General features: G+C 43.9%; 3 protein-coding genes across 3 annotated transcripts; all 3 read right to left on the reverse strand.

The window, feature by feature from the left end:
- Positions 1 to 628: 628 nt before the first annotated feature.
- LOC6569180 (sporozoite surface protein 2) lies at positions 629 to 4366 on the reverse strand. The gene is made up of 2 exons (XM_043215984.1): positions 4287 to 4366; positions 629 to 2709 (listed from the first exon to the last, which is right to left on the reverse strand). Exons 1-2 carry the CDS (start codon positions 4364 to 4366, stop codon positions 759 to 761), a joined length of 2031 nt encoding a protein of 676 aa, XP_043071919.1. The 3' UTR covers positions 629 to 758.
- Positions 4367 to 4714: 348 nt separating this feature from the next.
- On the reverse strand, positions 4715 to 7394 carry LOC122322823 (sporozoite surface protein 2; the record flags this gene model as incomplete). Its single annotated transcript, XM_043215985.1, has 3 exons — positions 4715 to 4858; positions 5115 to 5356; positions 5501 to 7394. Coding segments are annotated over 3 exons (2280 nt in total), but the record flags the coding sequence as incomplete, so codon positions are not given.
- Positions 7395 to 8829: 1435 nt separating this feature from the next.
- On the reverse strand, positions 8830 to 10008 carry LOC6565809 (signaling mucin HKR1). The gene is made up of 2 exons (XM_032738726.2): positions 9956 to 10008; positions 8830 to 9528 (listed from the first exon to the last, which is right to left on the reverse strand). The coding sequence occupies exons 1-2, from the start codon at positions 9992 to 9994 to the stop codon at positions 8830 to 8832; spliced, it is 738 nt and encodes a 245-aa protein (XP_032594617.1). The 5' UTR covers positions 9995 to 10008.
- Positions 10009 to 20047: the final 10039 nt, after the last annotated feature.

Genomic DNA, 20047 nt, shown 5'->3' on the forward strand with positions numbered 1-20047 from the left:
CATTTCGGCTCAATCAACAGAGTATTTAAATTTTGTGCAAGAGTGCCAACGACTCTTTAGTAAGTTGTCAGCAGCCTGCTTTCGATTAGTTGGCAAGCCAAAAATAAATCTAGTCAAATAGTCAATGAGGCGTTGAAATTCCTGCTTGTATTTTGGTCAAGTCCAAAATCATAGATAGATTATTTTTGGCACATTTCTGTAGACCGCATTTAAGTTTCAGTTTTAATTTGTATTATTTATTTATTTTATTCATTTTGTTTTTGACGTGTACGCCTACGACCCACAACTATATGATATCAGTGTAACCGAAGTAATCGAAGCCAAGTCTCACCAAGAAAGAAAGTGAACAAGACCAAGGTCGGACAGAGAGAGAGAAAAGCTGATCCAGAATACATAAATATTGTGAGGTCGGAAAAGTCTTCTTCATTGCCTTACACATACCATGACAAAATCGTAACACCCTCTAGTGTAAACACAATAGAGAAGAAAGTATTTCCAAAAAGCAAATTAACAACGGACTTTATTGATTAATGCATATATATAAATTATATTTTATTTTTCGAAAACTAATTTTAATGGTTTTAATAAATAAGAAAAAAAAATGGTAAGTACAGATATATGTACTATATATCATTGCTAATATCATTGAATTTATTGTGAGATTATATTGTACGAATGCTACAGTTATCGTTTCCGTTTAGTTCGTTCGGCATTTGGTTTTGTTGCATGTTCGGGATGTTCCAGCATGTGGCTTCCTTCTACTTGTGCAGACACTCGGCGTCATTCCGGGAGACGCATTTCAGGCTGCGATAATCGAAGTGTTCCTTGCTGTCGCAACGCAGGTGGACGAACCTATGCTTGCCAGATTTCTTCACCTCACAGCGATAATACTTTTTGCAGTCGCGCACATCTGGATAGACATCGTCCTCATCGCATTCCTCCTCATCCTTCAGCTTTTTGATGACGTTCTTTACGTATTCCATTTTCTCCCTCCAGCTTTGCGCTTCGTTATCCTCATCTTCGTTGGACTTTTTCTGTTCGCTGTCTCTCTCCTCTTTGGAATCCTTTGATTTATTGCTGTCTTTGTGGTTCCCATTGTCTTTCTTTTCGTTCTTCTCCTCATCGGAGCTATTGGACTTTTTCTTATCGCTGTCCTTGTTAACCTTTTTCTCGTTCTTCTCCTCATCGGAGCTATTAGATTTCTTCTTATCGCTGTCCTTGTTACCGTTCCTCTCGCTTTTCTCCTCATCGGAGCTACTGGATTTTATCTTATCGCTGTCCTTGTTACCCTTCCTCTCGCTTTTCTCCTCATCGGAGCTATTGGACTTTTTCTTATCGCTTTCCTCCTTAGAGTCTTTCGACTTGTTGTTGTCCGGCTTCTTCTTCTTCTCGTCCTGCTCTTTTGACTGATCCTCAGAAGATTTTGGTTTATCCTTGCCTTTGGAACCTTTGTTGCTCTCTTCAACCGAAGCGTTCTCATTGGAGACGGCTCCACCAGACGGTTGCTCTACAGATTCACTTGTTTCCGACTTGTTGTTGGACTCAGTTGGGCCAGCTGTGGGAGCTTTTGTGGGGGATAATGTTGGGGCTGCAGTGGGTGCAACGGTGGGCTGATCGGGCTTTCCAGTTGGACGCCAACTGGTGATCCAATCATGCCAATTGGGCCAGAAAGGCTTTCCTGTCGGTCTGTGATGACCGCTGTGGTGGCCGTGGTTATTACCTGGACCATGAGGACGATGTGGCCACACTGGATGTTGTGGAATAGGGTGACTGGTTGGCCGTGGATGCCATGGCCATCCACCGGGACCGCTTGGATCAACTGGTGCGTTGGGATCGACTGGTGCATTGGGATCGACTGGTGCATTGGGATCGACTGGTGCATTAGGATCCACTGGAGCGTTTGGATCTACAGGTGCATTAGGATCAACTGGTGCGTTGGGATCTACTGGTGCATTAGGATTAACTGGAGCATTGGGGTCAACTGGTACATTAGGATCAACTGGTGCATTGGGATCTACTGGTGCATTGGGATCAACTGGTGCGTTAGGGTCAACTGGTGCATTTGGATCAACTGGTGCGTTGGGATCTACTGGTGCATTAGGATCAACTGGTACGTTGGGATCTACTGGTACATTAGGATCAACTGGTGCGTTGGGATCTACTGGTGCATTAGGATCAACTGGAGCATTGGGATCTACTGGAGCGTTAGGGTCGACTGGTGCGTTGGGGTCTACTGGTGCATTAGGATCGACTGGTGCGATGGGATCTACTGGTGCATTAGGATCGACTGGTGCGTTGGGATCGACTGGTGCATTAGGATCAACTGGAGCATTGGGATCTACTGGAGCACTAGGGTCGACTGGTGCGTTGGGGTCTACTGGTGCATTAGGATCGACTGGTGCGTTGGGATCTACTGGTGCATTAGGATCAACTGGTACGTTAGGATCCACTGGTGCGTTAGGATCCACTGGTGCGTTAGGGTCGACTGGTGCATTAGGATCTACTGGTGCATTAGGATCAACTGGAGCGTTGGGATCAACTGGTGCGTTGGGATCTACTGGTGCATTAGGATCAACTGGTGCGTTAGGATCCACTGGTGCGTTAGGGTCGACTGGTGCATTAGGATCAACTGGAGCATTGGGATCGACTGGAGCGTTAGGATCAACTGGTGCGTTGGGGTCGACTGGTGCGTTGGGGTCTACTGGTGCATTAGGATCGACCGGTGCGTTGGGATCTACTGGTGCATTAGGATCGACTGGTGCGTTGGGATCGACTGGTGCATTAGGATCAACTGGAGCATTGGGATCTACTGGAGCGTTAGGATCGACTGGTGCGTTGGGGTCTACTGGTGCATTAGGATCGACTGGTGCGTTGGGATCTACTGGCGCATTAGGATCGACTGGTGCGTTGGGATCTACTGGTGCATTAGGATCAACTGGAGCATTGGGATCTACTGGTGCGTTGGGATCTACAGGAGCGTTCGGGTCGACTGGTGCGTTGGGATCTACTGGTGCATTAGGATCAACTGGTGCGTTAGGATCCACTGGTGCGTTAGGATCCACTGGTGCGTTAGGGTCGACTGGTGCATTAGGATCAACTGGAGCATTGGGATCTACTGGAGCGTTGGGATCGACTGGTGCGTTGGGGTCTACTGGTGCATTAGGATCGACTGGTGCGTTGGGATCTACTGGTGCATTAGGATCAACTGGTGCGTTGGGGTCGACTGGCGCGTTAGGGTCAACTGGGGCATTAGGATCAACTGGAGCGTTGGGATCTACTGGCGCATTAGGATCGACTGGTGCGTTGGGATCAACTGGTGCGTTGGGATCTACAGGAGCGTTCGGGTCGACTGGTGCGTTGGGATCTACTGGTGCATTCGGATCAACTGGTGCGTTAGGATCCACTGGTGCGTTAGGATCCACTGGTGCGTTAGGGTCGACTGGAGCATTAGGATCTACTGGTGCGTTGGGGTCGACTGGCGCGTTAGGGTCAACTGGGGCATTAGGATCAACTGGAGCGTTGGGATCAACTGGTGCGTTGGGATCTACTGGTGCATTAGGATCAACTGGTGCGTTAGGATCCACTGGTGCGTTAGGATCCACTGGTGCGTTAGGGTCGACTGGTGCATTAGGATCAACTGGAGCATTGGGATCTACTGGAGCGTTAGGATCGACTGGTGCGTTGGGGTCTACTGGTGCATTAGGATCGACTGGTGCGTTAGGGTCGACTGGTGCATTAGGATCTACTGGTGCATTAGGATCAACTGGTGCGTTGGGGTCGACTGGCGCGTTGGGATCTACTGGCGCATTAGGATCGACTGGTGCGTTGGGATCAACTGGTGCGTTGGGATCTACAGGAGCGTTCGGGTCGACTGGTGCGTTGGGATCTACTGGTGCATTAGGATCAACTGGTGCGTTAGGATCCACTGGTGCGTTAGGATCCACTGGTGCGTTAGGGTCGACTGGAGCATTAGGATCTACTGGTGCGCTAGGATCCACTGGTGCGTTAGGGTCGACTGGAGCATTAGGATCTACTGGTGCGTTAGGATCCACTGGTGCGTTAGGGTCGACTGGTGCATTTGGATCAACTGGTGCGTTGGGATCTACTGGTGCATTAGGATCAACTGGTACGTTGGGATCTACTGGTACATTAGGATCAACTGGTGCGTTGGGATCTACTGGTGCATTAGGATCAACTGGAGCATTGGGATCTACTGGAGCGTTCGGGTCGACTGGTGCGTTGGGGTCTACTGGTGCATTAGGATCGACTGGTGCGTTGGGATCTACTGGTGCATTAGGATCAACTGGTACGTTAGGATCCACTGGTGCGTTAGGATCCACTGGTGCGTTAGGGTCGACTGGTGCATTAGGATCTACTGGTGCATTAGGATCAACTGGTGCGTTGGGGTCGACTGGTGCGTTGGGGTCTACTGGTGCATTAGGATCGACTGGTGCGTTGGGATCTACTGGTGCATTAGGATCGACTGGTGCGTTGGGATCGACTGGTGCATTAGGATCAACTGGAGCATTGGGATCTACTGGAGCGTTAGGATCGACTGGTGCGTTGGGGTCTACTGGTGCATTAGGATCGACTGGAGCGTTGGGATCTACTGGTACATTAGGATCAACTGGTGCGTTGGGATCTACTGGAGCATTAGGGTCGACTGGTGTGTTGGGATCTACTGGTGCGTTAGGGTCGACTGGAGCATTAGGATCTACTGGTGCGTTAGGATCCACTGGTGCGTTAGGGTCGACTGGTGCATTAGGATCAACTGGTGCGTTGGGGTCGACTGGTGCGTTAGGATCAACTGGTGCGTTCGGATCGACTGGTGCATTTGGATCAACTGGTGCGTTGGGATCTACTGGTGCATTAGGATCAACTGGTGCGTTGGGGTCGACTGGTGCATTTGGCTCACTTGGTGCGTTCGGATTGACTGGTGCATTAGGATCAACTGGTGCGTTGGGATCCACTGGTGCATTAGGATCAACTGGTGCGTTGGGATCAACGGGTGCATTGGGATCTACTGGTGCATTAGGATCAACTGGTGCGTTGGGATCGACTGGTGCATTAGGATCGACTGGTGCGTTAGGGTCGACTGGTGCGTTAGGGTCGACTGGTGTATTAGGATCAATTGGTGCGTTGGGGTCGACTGGTGCATTAGGATCAACTGGTGCGTTGGGGTCGACTGGTGCGTTAGGGTCGACTGGTGCATTGGGATCTACTGGAGCGTTAGGGTCGACTGGTGTATTAGGATCAACTGGTGCGTTGGGATCTAATGGTGCATTGGGGTCGACAGGAGATACTGTAGTTCCTTCAGGATTCACAGGTGAACTGGGATCGACTGGTGCGTTGGGATCTACTGGTGCATTAGGGTCGACTGGTGTATTAGGATCAACTGGTGCGTTGGGATCCACTGGTGCATTAGGATCAACTGGTGCGTTGGGGTCCACTGGTGCATTAGGATCAACTGGTGCGTTGGGGTCGACTGGTGCATTGGGATCAACTGGTGCGTTGGGATCTACGGGTGCATTAGGATCAACTGGTGCGTTGGGGTCGACTGGTGCATTTGGATCACTTGGTGCGTTCGGATCGACTGGTGCATTAGGATCAACTGGTGCGTTGGGATCAACGGGTGCATTGGGATCTACTGGTCCATTAGGATCAACTGGTGCGTTGGGGTCGACTGGTGCATTAGGATCGAGTGGTGCGTTAGGGTCGACTGGTGCATTAGGATCAACTGGTGCGTTGGGATCTAATGGTGCATTGGGGTCGACAGGAGATACTGTAGTTCCTTCAGGATTCACAGGTGCACTGGGATCGACTGGTGCGTTGGGATCTACTGGGGCGTTAGGGTCGACTGGTGTATTAGGATCAACTGGTGCGTTGGGATCCACTGGTGCATTAGGATCAACTGGTGCGTTGGGATCAACGGGTGCATTGGGATCTACTGGTGCGTTAGGATCAACTGGTGCGTTGGGGTCGACTGGTGCATTAGGATCGACTGGTGCGTTAGGGTCGACTGGTGTATTAGGATCAACTGGTGCGTTGGGATCCACTGGTGCATTAGGATCAACTGGTCCATTAGGATCAACTGGTGCGTTGGGGTTGACTGGTGCATTAGGATCGCCTGGTGCGTTAGGGTCGACTGGTGCGTTAGGGTCGACTGGTGCGCTGGGATCTACTGGAGCGTTAGGGTCGACTGGTCCGTTGGGGTCTACTGGTGCATTAGGATCGACTGGTGCGTTAGGGTCGACTGGTGTATTAGGATCAACTGGTGCGTTGGGATCTAATGGTGCATTGGGGTCGACAGGAGATACTGTAGTTCCTTCAGGATTCACAGGTGAACTGGGATCGACTGGTGCGTTGGGATCTACTGGGGCGTTAGGGTCGACTGGTGTATTAGGATCAACTGGTGCGTTGGGATCCACTGGTGCATTAGGATCAACTGGTGCGTTGGGATCAACGGGTGCATTGGGATCTACTGGTCCATTAGGATCAACTGGTGCGTTGGGGTCGACTGGTGCATTAGGATCGACTGGTGCGTTGGGGTCGACTGGTGTATTAGGATCAACTGGTGCGTTGGGATCTACTGGTGCATTGGGGTCGACAGGAGATACTGTAGTTCCTTCAGGATTCACAGGTGCACTGGGATCGACTGGTGCGTTGGGATCTACTGGTGCGTTGGGATCAACTGGTGCATTGGGATCTATTGGTGCATTAGGATCAACTGGTGCGTTGGGGTCGACTGGTGCATTTGGATCTATTGGTGCATTAGGATCAACTGGTGCGTTGGGGTCGACTGGTGCATTTGGATCAACTGGTGCGTTGGGATCAACGGGTGCATTGGGATCTACTGGTGCGTTAGGATCAACTGGTGCGTTGGGGTCGACTGGTGCATTTGGATCAACTGGTGCGTTGGGGTCGACTGGTGCGCTGGGGTCTACTGGTGTATTAGGATCGACTGGTGCGTTGGGATCTAATGGTGCATTGGGGTCGACAGGAGATACTGTAGTTCCTTCAGGATTCACAGGTACACTGGGATCGACTGGTGCGTTGGGATCTACTGGTGCGTTGGGATCAACTGGCGCGTTGGGGTCGACTGGTGCGTTGGGATCAACTGGTGCGTTGGGATCAACGGGTGCATTGGGATCTACTGGTGCATTAGGATCTACTGGTGCATTAGGATCGACTGGTGCGTTGGGATCTAATGGTGCATTGGGGTCGACAGGAGATACTGTAGTTCCTTCAGGATTCACAGGTGCACTGGGATCGACTGGTTCATTGGGATCTACTGGTACGTTGGGATCAACGGGTGCATTGGGATCTACTGGTGCGTTAGGATCAACTGGTGCGTTGGGGTCGACTGGTGTATTTGGATCAACTGGTGCGTTGGGGTCGACTGGTGCATTAGGATCAACTGGTGCGTTCGGATCGACTGGTGCATTAGGATCAACTGGTGCGTTGGGATCAACGGGTGCATTGGGATCTACTGGTGCGTTCGGATCGACTGGTGCATTAGGATCAACTGGTGCGTTGGGATCCACTGGTGCATTAGGATCAACTGGTGCGTTGGGGTCGACTGGTGCGTTGGGATCTACTGGTGCATTAGGATCAACTGGTGCGTTGGGGTCGACTGGTGTATTAGGATCAACTGGTGCGTTGGGATCTAATGGTGCATTAGGATCAACTGGTGCGTTGGGGTCTACTGGTGCATTAGGATCGACTGGTGCGTTGGGGTCGACTGGTGTATTAGGATCAGCTGGTGCGTTGGGATCTAATGGTGCATTGGGGTCGACAGGAGATACTGTAGTTCCTTCAGGATTCACAGGTACACTGGGATCGACTGGTGCGCTGGGATCTACAGGTGCGTTGGGATCAACTGGTGCGTTGGGATCAACTGGTGCGTTGGGATCTACTGGTGCATTAGGATCAACTGGTGCGTTCGGATCGACTGGTGCATTAGGATCAACTGGTGCGTTGGGATCAACGGGTGCATTGGGATCTACTGGTGCATTAGGATCTACTGGTGCATTGGGATCAACTGGTGCGTTGGGATCCACTGGTGTGTTGGGGTCGACTGGGGCATTGGGGTCGACAGGAGACACTGTTGTTCCTTCTGGATTTACAGGAGCATTAGGATCGACTGGTGCATTGGGATCAACTGGTGCGTTTGGGTCGACTGGTGCATTAGGATCAACTGGTGCGTTAGGGTCGACTGGTGCATTAGGGTCAACTGGCGCGTTGGGGTCTACTGGTGCGTTGGGGTCCACTGGTGCGTTGGGATCTACTGGTGCGTTGGGGTCGACTGGTTCATTAGGCTTAACGGGTGCGTTGGGGTCGACTGGTGCATTAGGATCAACTGGTGCGTTGGGATCGACTGGTGCATTAGGATCAACCGGTGCGTTGGGGTCGGCTGGTGCATTAGGATCAACTGGTGCGTTGGGATCCACTGGTGTGTTCGGGTCGACTGGTGCATTAGGATCAACTGGTGCGTTGGGGTCGACAGGTGCATTAGGATCAACTGGTGCGTTAGGGTGAACAGGAGACACTGTTGTTCCTTCAGGACTTACAGGTGCATTAGGATCAACTGGTGCGTTGGGGTCGACTGGTGCATTGGGTTCCACTGGTGCGTTGGGGTCCACTGGTGCATTGGGGTCGACTGGTGCGTTAGGATCAACTGGTGCGTTGGGGTCAACAGGAGACACTGTTGTTCCTTCAGGATACACAGGTGCATTAGGATCTACTGGTGCATTGGGATCGACTGGTGCGTTGGGATCTACTGGTGCGTTGGGATCTTCTGGTGCATTAGGTTCGACTGGAGCATTAGGATCAACGGGTGCGTTTTGGATCTACAGGTACATTCGGGTCAACTGGTGCGTTGGGATCAACTGGTGCATTGGGGTCGACAGGAGACACTGTTGTGGCTTCAGGATTTGCAGGTGCATTTGGATCGACTGGTGCGTTGGGATCTACTGGAGATACTGTTGTTCCTTCAGGATTGGCTGGTGCGTTAGGATCCTCAGTAGTTATGGGGTTGACTGGAACGTTGGGTCCATCTGTCGTTATTGGAATGTTGGCTGCTGTTGTTGTTTCCGCCGGTAGCGTTGATTCTGGCTCGACGGGTGCATTGGTATTGGTAGTTGTGGTTTCAAAGATCGGTTGAACAGTTGTCTCTACAAAACCCTTTGTGCTACTGGGTAGCCCGGAGGTCGCCGAGCTTGTGGTGGACTCAATTATAGCCGCTGGGCCGCTGCCACTAATCGGATGATCGGTGATAGTTGTCATTTTGGCGACAGCCGCTGAATTCGCCACACTATACGGTTTGACGGGCACACACAGCTCGATGCCATCATTGATGCAGCGAGTGTTTTCCGGACAAAGTTGAGCAATCCCTGTGGCAACATTCGACTGACATACCATATATTTGTCTTTTCCCACGCAGACGGTTGATCGGCCAGTACAATTGAGGTTTATGATCGCCGCACTGGTCTCGATAGGCTGAGCTCGGCTGTCGATCAGTGCCGATAACTGTAAGAGACGACACCATGGTGGAAAAGAAAGGAATAGGGATTTATTATAATTGCTCAATGGGTCGCACTGGTGCACTGTCTGTCACAAGTCGGAGCCTCGGGACCGTAACAATTACACTTTGAGTTTAGTAACACTTGCATAGGATTCTTTCGCGTTGCCGCCGAGTGCTCTGAACGATATCCAAAGTAGCAAGAGTCCCGGCAGCTTTTGTTAGTTTGTTTGGTTTGGTTTTAGTCACGCGTATCCAAAATAGCCCGTAAAGTTGCCACACAGTTTTGGTTAATAAAATACAACTCATCAGTAATAGGAAGCAAAAAAAAAGGTTGAGTACAAATTTTGATTTGAGGTTCTGGCATGACAATGTGGGGAACAGGAAATCGGGTTTTGGGTTTCTGTGACGCGTTAGTAAGTTGAATGCAATTACCACAAGTATTATCAATATTCTGGTTAATTTTTTCGTCATCGTCGATGTGTGTTTGGTTCGAATGAAAAATCGTTACTATCCCCTGTATAGTTCTGAGAGTCGCTTTTATCTAGAACGCTTCCCATTCAACACTTATCTCCGAGCAAATCTGCCTGACGCTATGCAAATAGCCAATGATTATCTCTGTTTGCCACAGATAAGTTTGCGGCCAATTTATGATATTGCAGTTAAAATCTGAACCAACGTAAAGCTGTTTGCGCCTCTTACAATTTTTTGACTACTGTTGGTAAACCTATTTATTTATTTATTTATTTATTATTATTATTATTTTCTTAAATACATTTTTAGTTCCTAATTTTGTTTTCGCTTATCAGCTGACGTAATTGCAATTGTTGTTTTACTTCATAAATTCTAAATATACATTGTAATTATCAAAACAGAGGTCTCACATTCCATTAAAGAGTGCCAAAAGCATTTTGGTTGAAAATAAATAGTTAAGAAGCTTAACAAGCAGCAAGTTCGACAAGCTCTCTTCGACAAACATATCCAAGCATCGTTAAACCGTATCCAATATTTGAAAGGGATTCCTTCAGCTATAAGCAGCTCAAAAGTGTTTTGAGACAGTCATATACATATAAAAAATTTCAAGGTAAACGCAATTAAATAAACTCAAACTAAATTTAGTTTGCTTAGTTTAATTAGCTGTAAAAACAACCTCGTTGTCACTTGGATAGCATTAAGAATTTCGCCGTAATGCAAATAGTAATCATTGTATTCATTTTAACGCTCAATGCTTAGTAAGTTACTTGATATGAATTAGGGCTCGTGCACAATAATAACACAAATAAAGCTAATATAAATTAATAAAAGGTACTATCTCGATGCTTCCGATGGTCATTAAGTTAAGACAATTATGATATTTCACACATCTGTTTCTGTTGTACGCAATCTTAATCTGAGCAAGTCAACATAATAGAAAAGCATTTGATAAAAAAATATATAAAAAAATACAAGTCGGCTGCGCATTTCCTGTGACAAATTTGCGCTATTTGTCTAATTTCACGAAAATAACAAGAAGGTAGCATAATTAATCGGGTTATGGAAGTTTAATTACCCTTGCCCAGAATCGGAAAGTAATTGAAGTCAATATATTTGTATTATTAACCAGAGACTGAAATGAATGTCAATAAACTTAACTTCTTTGCTCACCTAAGTTTCACATCGATTTCTTGAACCAAGATTTAAATAAATACACTTCTGCTACATTTTATAATTAGGAAACTAGTAAATCAAAATAGCGCCCATTTCATTTAGTTATTATTTATTTTAGTTTTCACAATTAAATTAAATTAAAAACGATTGTTACCAATGTCAATCTTGGTTCAGATATACGTTTTGGGTGTTACACACTTGATGATGAAATTGTCATACCCAATCAGAGAGTGAATAAAATTGTTGATTGTTTTCCACGGCTGGCCGGAAATGTGGTTCAAAGTGGATTCCTGCAAATATCGTGACTAAGACGAGAATGGTCTTATCTGGCGATAACACATGATGCACATCTCACATTTACATATGTATATATATATATATATATATATATATATATATATATTTATAGCAGAGTAGAGTGTCTACTCACCCCATTCCATGACGCAGGCAAAAGCAGTCAGAAATGTTGTTCGTCTTCTGTCCGATTCTTAAATTTGTATCTTTTACGTATGTTTTGGCAATCATCATGATAGCCATGATATGGCTACACCAATTAGCAGTACAGGTAGTACAAGTAAGAGCAGCAATGATCATGATCATGAATTCGAATGCGATAAGTGCCACAGCAAACCAGTTGGCAGATTACAACTGATTGCTGTCCAAGTAATGCTTGTCGGCCCCAAAGATACAAGATACACGATCCCAACAAGATAAATAGCGCGCTAGCGTTAGCGTCAGTTATGTTAATCTCAACACAAACCGAGCCCGGAGAGAAACAGACTCATAAACTGTCATTCGGATTGTATAACAGACAATCATCTGGCATCAGGCATTAATTATAAGCCACTCACTATATACTTTATACACAGTTGTCTGTCGATAATGGTGGTAAACAAAGTATTATTACCTAAAACAATTAAACGACCTGCAAGTGAAATTGAGAAGCGCCAAAACAAAATATAATTATATAAAGCACAATTTATAAAACTTATTTAAATAATAATATTAATATGCATAAACTATGGCAAATTTTTGTCTAAAACTACTTCTACTTCGTGCCCATAATTGAGTCCATGAGCAGACCACGCATCTCCGTGCCTCTCAGCTGAACGGAAGCGGTAATCTATTTCTCGACTGCAACTGCAACTGGAGCTGGAGCTGGAGCTGGAACCACATTGGGCTTGCGCATCAAGTTGCTATCCTCGCGGAGCAGCGTTCCGCCACCGTTGCCCCTCTTTTCTCTATCGGCTGTGGACATTTGCTTGGATGCTGTTGCTGCTGCTGCAAAGAGTGGGCAGCGTTTTGTGGCTGCCCCGTTCGAAAACATTTGAATTTCTCCTCTGTATTCTCGTCCACAATCATCTTAATGTTTGATAGTTTTGATTTATTTTTAATACAAATAAATATATTACAAGAGATCGTTTTCGGAATGGAATATCTTTTTTCCCATATATAAATTTTAGATTTTTGACTTGTTTTAGCTAATTTGCACAAATATAGTTTTAAAATTAATTTATTAACGATTGCTGCTTTAGTCAGTCTTGCGAACTCTGCGCCGCTGCCGCTTACATTTTGTTTATATATACTCGTATATATATATATCAAGCGATTCTGAATGAATTGCCGGTTATTGGCTCAACATCTGGCCATTCCCACCCTTTGCCAGTACAGGTGCAGCTACATTAAACACAAGTTGAACAGCAATTTGTAGACAGGCGTCGATTCACAAATTCACATTTCACATTGCGTATGCTCTTTGAAGCCACAAATTGCATGTAATTGTACAATTAAGTGCCTTTTTTAATGCACCGTTTGTGGTACACATTGAATATACGCAAAAGGTATGCGCAACATGTGGCATAGATGAGAGAATATTAAATTATATAAGTCTAAGTCAAATAATAGTGGCACGACAAAATAGGTCAAATTTATATTGTTGCTTATCGGGATTATGTACTACACTGATTCCAAAATCAACATTTCTGACATTTTGAATGTGTCCTGTTGGTAAAATAGTGTTTGCCTGTACATTTTCCCATACCTCATTTTTTGATGATTTATTGAATACCGTTTCGATGCTATGAAAAGCATCAATATCACAATCAGATGATTTTTCAAAAAAGATAAACGCTATTTTAAAATACAATTATAATTGAAATAATTTTGTTCATTTTTTTAAATATAATTTTATTTAATGCTGAAGCTTGACTATAAAAAAGATCCTTTTTAATTTAAAAATTAGTTTCTTTCATTATTTTTTGGGGTATATAGGCTGTCGTATATTATATGTCTTCGACTCACAACTGAATCGCGCAATGTTAAGAATGTGAATGTAAGCAATTTTGGACACAGTGAAATCAAGCTGCTTTTGGAATCGCTTGTAAGCTTTGGATATGGAGTTGATTGGTTGTGGTAGTAGCATTCTCACGCCACTTGCTTGCAGGGTATCCTTTAGTCGAGCACAGTCAGCATGAATTGTTCCTTTGATTCTTTCGCATTTTTTGTCAGTTGCTTCATTCAATGCGGTTAAACCATAAAATAAAATAAAGTAAAATAAAAATGCGAATTGCAATGCAGCCACTGCGGTTTTTCATGTCTAGACAATACAATAAATACAGTTAGTCATATATTTGTATTATCATATGCTGCACACGCATACCCAAATGCAAGTGGATGTGTATGTATATCCGATACATATATTTTATAATTGGCGTCAATTTGTTGGCTTATCACCTGCCACCCTCTAATTCTCCTCGCCGTTTGTGCCACAAAGTGTGCAACATTACGCACAAATGAGATACCATTTTTTTAATCTTAGTTTATTTGTGTAAGTGTTGCACGTAATAATCACAAAACTGATTACAAACAAATTCTCTTTGACTAAGCTAATATTTGTAAATATTCCAATTATATTCCAATAAATTTGTATAACTTGGTCTTATAAGAAGTTTGAAAATCGCCATACTTACCTTATTGTTCAAGAAGTTTATTGCTGAATGCAAAGGGTTTTCTTTACTTCATTTTAGCTTCAATATTTCTAATATCCATTGGGTTTGTTGTTGCTTACATTATGACTTTCTTGTTTTCAGTACGAGGGTTAGTAGAAACTTGTGCTGTACGCATTTCAATTGTGCTGCATAGATAGTCTTAGTTCATTATAATTATTAGCTACTGTACCATTAAGTATCGACCTCGGCTCGTCTCGACCCTCTGCAGTTGATTAGCTGCATGTGGCTCATCGTGGGCTTGCTGCATTAAATCACATTTGTGGGTGTTTAACTAGGTGCTATGTGCTCCACTGCAGCTTCTTTTAAAGCGATTTCTTGCTCTTCTTGTGCGGCGCCCCAGCTCGCTCAGCTAAGTGGCAAAGAGGCAAACAGAGTCAACGCGCTAATTCGTTGTGCACCCAGTTGAGCCCTGAGGCGACTCCTGCCGCAATTCTGCCGACAGTTGTCCCCAGTTGCGCCCCGTTGTGCTCGACATTGACAAAAATGTATCCAGGACGCAGTTTGCAGCAGATAGCAGACTGCAGATAGGAGCGGCGGGTGAGGAAATAGCGGCCATAGAGGAAATAGCAGGGAATAGCGAGAGGGCAGCAGTGGCAGCGGTTCCATGCAAATCAAGCAAAGGCGCCATCGCCGCCGCACCCCTTGTGCCAAATTATGCAAGTCGTGTCAGTGGTTATGGTGGTGCAACAGCAGCGTTAATGTTGTTGGCGTTGCGGCCGTGGCTGCGGCAACTGCTGTGGCCTGAACAGACTCCTGGCAGCTCTTTCTCTGCCTCATTGGCGTTGCATAAAGCGGATGGCGGCGGTGGCTAAATTTGCATAAATTAACAATGTTTCGCAATTGCACAGCCACTGATGCAGCGAATTCTTGCACACAACCCACCCACCACTATGTGTGTGTGTGTGTGTGTATGTGTGTGTGTTGTCCACCATGTGCAATGTGCGCGTTTTATTGATTTGATGCCCCAATGCACTTATTATCCCTCAAGCAGCCAGGGCCAGTTAATCCCGTGGCGATGCGGCGCCATTTTACACACACAAAAACACACACACACACACGCAAACACACGCACACGCACGTAGGCATTAGGGTGTGCCCAAAAAGTTGGTCAAGTGTGTGCTTAGAGAGGGAGAAAGAGAGAGAGAGAGAGAGAGAGAGAGAGAGAGAGAGAGAGAGAAAGTAGGCTCATTAGCCCAGCCAAGTGGAATTTATAATGCGTGTGCTTTACTCGCGCGCGGTGTGCGCACACAATTGGCACGCACTGTAAGCACTTTTAATAATCATTCATAAATTATTTCTCTAAATATTTATTTGTTAATTTTTCACTTTTCAATTATTATTATTACTATTTTTTTTTTTAATATTATTGAAATTTCTATCTGACATTTATTATCATTTTTGTCTAATGCTACAAGTTATTATATTATGATAATACGTATTTTGTATGCATACATTCTACAAATATGTATATTTACCAATATAATAACTAAAATATAATATATTACATATTTAAATAGATGTAAATCTTATTTACTCTATATTTTTTTTCAAACATATGAAAACATTTAAAGGAATTCGAAGATAAAACTTAATTATTTTTCGTATTTCAAATACAAGTAAAGATCACAATAACAAATAGACATATAATATTTATACATGTATACTTACATATGTAGAAATACATATATTTGGAGCAACTACTGTATGTACAGTGAAGATTGCATCACAATTACAAAATGAAATGTGGCTTATTCTCCAGGGCAACAATTTAGCAATCTGTAACTTTAAGTAAATGCATGTGTGTGTGTGTGTGTGTGTATGTGTATGTGTGTTCATGAATGCGTATAAATTTGAATGCATCATGCAGTCAATTAATCAAACGCTTCTGTGCCCTAATTGGCTGCTAGCGAACGCCAGGTGGCGCTTCATGCTTGCCTTGCGCACACAAAAATGCAAAAGTGCATTCATCATTTTTATTTTTATTTTTATTTTTATTTTTATGCACATTTAAGGTTTTTAAATAGACAAATTCTTGATATTGTGATGCCAGCAGGTGACTAAAGTAAGTTGGAAAATACCCTTTCTATCTTTGGTGGATGGTGAATGAAAAGGTTGAACAAGTGAGAATGCTGTAGTTGAGACAGCTCAATATCTCTAGCTATCTCTAGCTCTCAGAGGCTTGCTGAACTTGGCTAATCTGTCTTCTTGATCTTGATTCTGTTATTGACAAGAACATATACACTTTATCGTAGATGTCATAGATGCTATCTTCTGCCCGTTCTATACTTCGCACAACTTTCCTATACCCTTTTTCGCATGTGTAATGGCAAATGGGTTCAGTGTTATCAGCAATTTGTATATATATCATATCACATATATCTGTAGTATATATCAAGCTCGATGGCTCTGGAGATATCTATAAAGCTTTATCGATTTTTGGGATCTGGAATGCTTAAGATATCTCTTAGGGCATTTAAGGCAATATTAAGCTCTTTTATTAGCTTTTCTATTTATTTTATTCATTTATTTTTTTGTGAATATATTGATTGGACTCATTTACAGCTTGAATGATTTGAATTGAGTGCAATGAGTGCACGCTTTGCCACGCTCCGGGGCAAATGTGCTGTGCAGCAATTCAATTTGCATTTTAGTTAACTAAAAATGCATTTCGTGTAATGCTTCAGTAGACTAGCTGGACCAGAGTTCGTCCTCTGCTTTCAGCGCCATCATCATCATTATCGTCATCGTCATCGTCATCATCGTCGTCATTGTTGTCCTTATTTGTTTATGTTGCGCAAAGTAAACAACTAATTTTAATTTGCCGCAGGAGCCGCAGACGACGACGACGACGACGATGTCGACAAGAAGATGATGACGACCAGAACGATAAGAACGACCAGGACGAGGATGTCAACTGGTTGGGATTGCCAGTGGGGACACAATGCTGGGAGAGAGCAGCAGGGAACACACCGTAAACTTTTGACTGAACCAGCCACAAAGGATTGGATCAGTCGAATTAAATAAAAGAAGAAGAAATCCAAGAGATACACACAACCACGACAAGCGAACCATATTTATCTGTATAACTATCTCTCTCTCTCTCTCTCTCTCTCTCGCAATCTCTATTTCTGGCTGTGTGTCTATCTCATTCTAGTATGGCACTTTTTCTTATTTCTTTTGTTTGTTTGTTTTTGCTTTTTTTTCTTGTGCATTTTGTTAGTTTGCATTTTTGTTTTGACGTTTCATTTATGTAAATACCAGCAACAATAACAATAACAGCAACGACAACTACAAACCAGTCAAATTATCTTTAAATAATCTAGATTTGTGTGGGCGAGGTTGGTTGGACGAGTGTGGGCGTGACCCAACCATAACATGAAGGCAAAGTCAGCTCGGCGAACTTTTGCGATGATTTCAGACTTATTTCTTCTTTTGGTTACTGGCCAAAGGACAAGGTTGGCTAATGTTCGTGTGTGTGTGTGTGTGTGTGTGTGTGCTGAACATCATGAAAGCGGAAACGGAAGTGCTTACCTTTAGCACACACGTACATACACACGTACACACACACACACACCCCCTAACGCAAACACACAGGCATACTTTTTTATACATGGCATGTAAAAAATGTTGCTGAGCCTTCAAGTGCTCCCAAAACTCGTTACTAAAGGGGCATGGGCGGAGCAAGTAGACTGCTACATACACACACACACACACACATATACACACACACACAGACACACCCATGCACAGAGAAAGACATTGCGGCAACTGAGCTTTAAAATATGTCCACAGGTGCACAGGCTGGAACCGGGGGCTGGAATTGACTTTCAGCTTTTGACTTGTGTGCTAAACGAAACGAAACACATACAACAACACACAAACACACACAATCACACACAACACACATACAAGCACTTACAAATTTGCCATTTTTGCGCAGGACGTTCAAGTTCTTTGCGATAATTATAAGCTGCTTATATCGATATACATACAAATTGTATACGATTCTGTTCTTTATCATATAAAGTGAACTCCAATTACACTATCCAATCAAATATTAAATTTCATAATTAAGTTTTCCATATTTAAAGAATTTGTTTAAAAAAGATTAAAAATCAAGTTCCGTTCCCCATTTGGAATATAAGTTATCAAATAACATCGGCAGGTGAAGTATATTTTATTTTACCGATAATATAATTAAAGATATGTAATTCCAACTATATACCCCGACATAAGCCCAAAACTCATTGTCATATTGAGCAAGAGTGAGAGAGAGAGTATAATCAGGTCAAACATTCTCAACTCATGATTTTGATGACCTTCTGTTATAGAAATGAGTTAGAAGGATACATGTAGAATATTAAGAAAGCTCTCAATGCACCACTTTAAGTTTGTTTGGCAAATCAAGATGGTATTTGAAAATATTCCAATAAAATATAAAGCAAATTTTAAATGACCTCATTTACAATTCATTCGTTTTGTGCTTTCCAGCTCAATTGTTTATTTAAGGTACGCAACCCTTTTGTTTGACCTCAATGGTCAGTCATCAGTTGGACAATCATCATCATTCGTGCTTAAGTGCTACGTAATAAGAATGTCTTGAGCCGAACTTGCTGCTGCTCCCCAAAGTGCTCGTTTAGCCCTCGTTTTGTAATTTGGATTCTTGGTCTGTTGCGTTTACTGCAAAAGGCTAATTGAAATTTGCCATTAATAATGCAAAAAGGTCTCGGTGAGAAACTTTTAGGTCCACCCCACATGCCACACTACACATTGGAGTGGCTGTCTTTGTGTATGTGTGTGTATCTGTGCGTGTGTGCTTGTAAGTGTGTGGGTGTTGTATCTGTGTTTGCACATGTGTGTATGTGTGCTATTTTAAATATTTCAAATATTTGTAACATTTGCCGGTGCCGCCACTCAAGTAACCAAAAGTACACAACAAGCCAACACACACACACACATACACTGTACCCCTACCCTCACATCCTACTTTCACCTCTTCAATTCAACTACCCGCTTTCACAATTTCGGCCGTCGCCATTTACCGCACGCCAAAAACATCAACAGCGAATGTGAATGCTTATTTTCTGGTCCGTCAGCCGCCGGCTGATGTCGACGTCACAGTCACCACATGTAAAAATGCTGCTGCTACCATGCACCGTGTACCGTGTACCTCACACCGTGCACCTTGTACCTGAAGTTGCCGTACCATGGGGTTGAGGGTGCTCTTTCCACACTCGCCAAAAAACCTACTACAAAACTCAAGTTCAAATCGGTTAGATCTCTATGAATTTTGTTATTAAAATGTTACAAGTTCAATCTTCTTTTTATATTCCTAAATGCCGACTAAATATGAAGAATACTTCTGGATTCAAGTATAAATTGAAGAGTTTGACTTTCATTCTGGACTTGCTTGCAATGATTTTACATTTTACCCGCAGATTTATTGCATTCTTTATTTTATATTGTTTCATTTTACATTTCTATTTATTTAGTAATTTGCAACTTTTATTTTAATATAATATTTTTATTTTTTATATTTTGATTTAGATACTCATAAGCCCAAGATCGTTCTACTTGCTTATTTATGTACTTGATTACACTTCCTGTGGACAGGCTCTTAAGCAGAGCCATCCAGTTGAACATAAACCGAAAAAGTCATATATTTGGGAATTTATCGATAAGTTTGCATTCTTTGCTATAAGTACAAAGTTTACCATTTAAATTCCCAGTGTGAATGGCGGGAGGGTATTGTTTTGGGGGCTGCTGCGCGAGTTACGCCGTGATTTCACGATCTGGTTGTATGGCAGGGGAACCGTTGCCCCAAAAGGACGCACAACACATTCATATATGTAAACAGAGGGGGGGGAAACAA

The sequence above is a fragment of the Drosophila grimshawi genome, unplaced genomic scaffold (assembly GCF_018153295.1).
Source record: "Drosophila grimshawi isolate 15287-2541.00 unplaced genomic scaffold, ASM1815329v1 contig_848, whole genome shotgun sequence".
Taxonomy (NCBI): Eukaryota; Metazoa; Arthropoda; class Insecta; order Diptera; family Drosophilidae; genus Drosophila; species Drosophila grimshawi.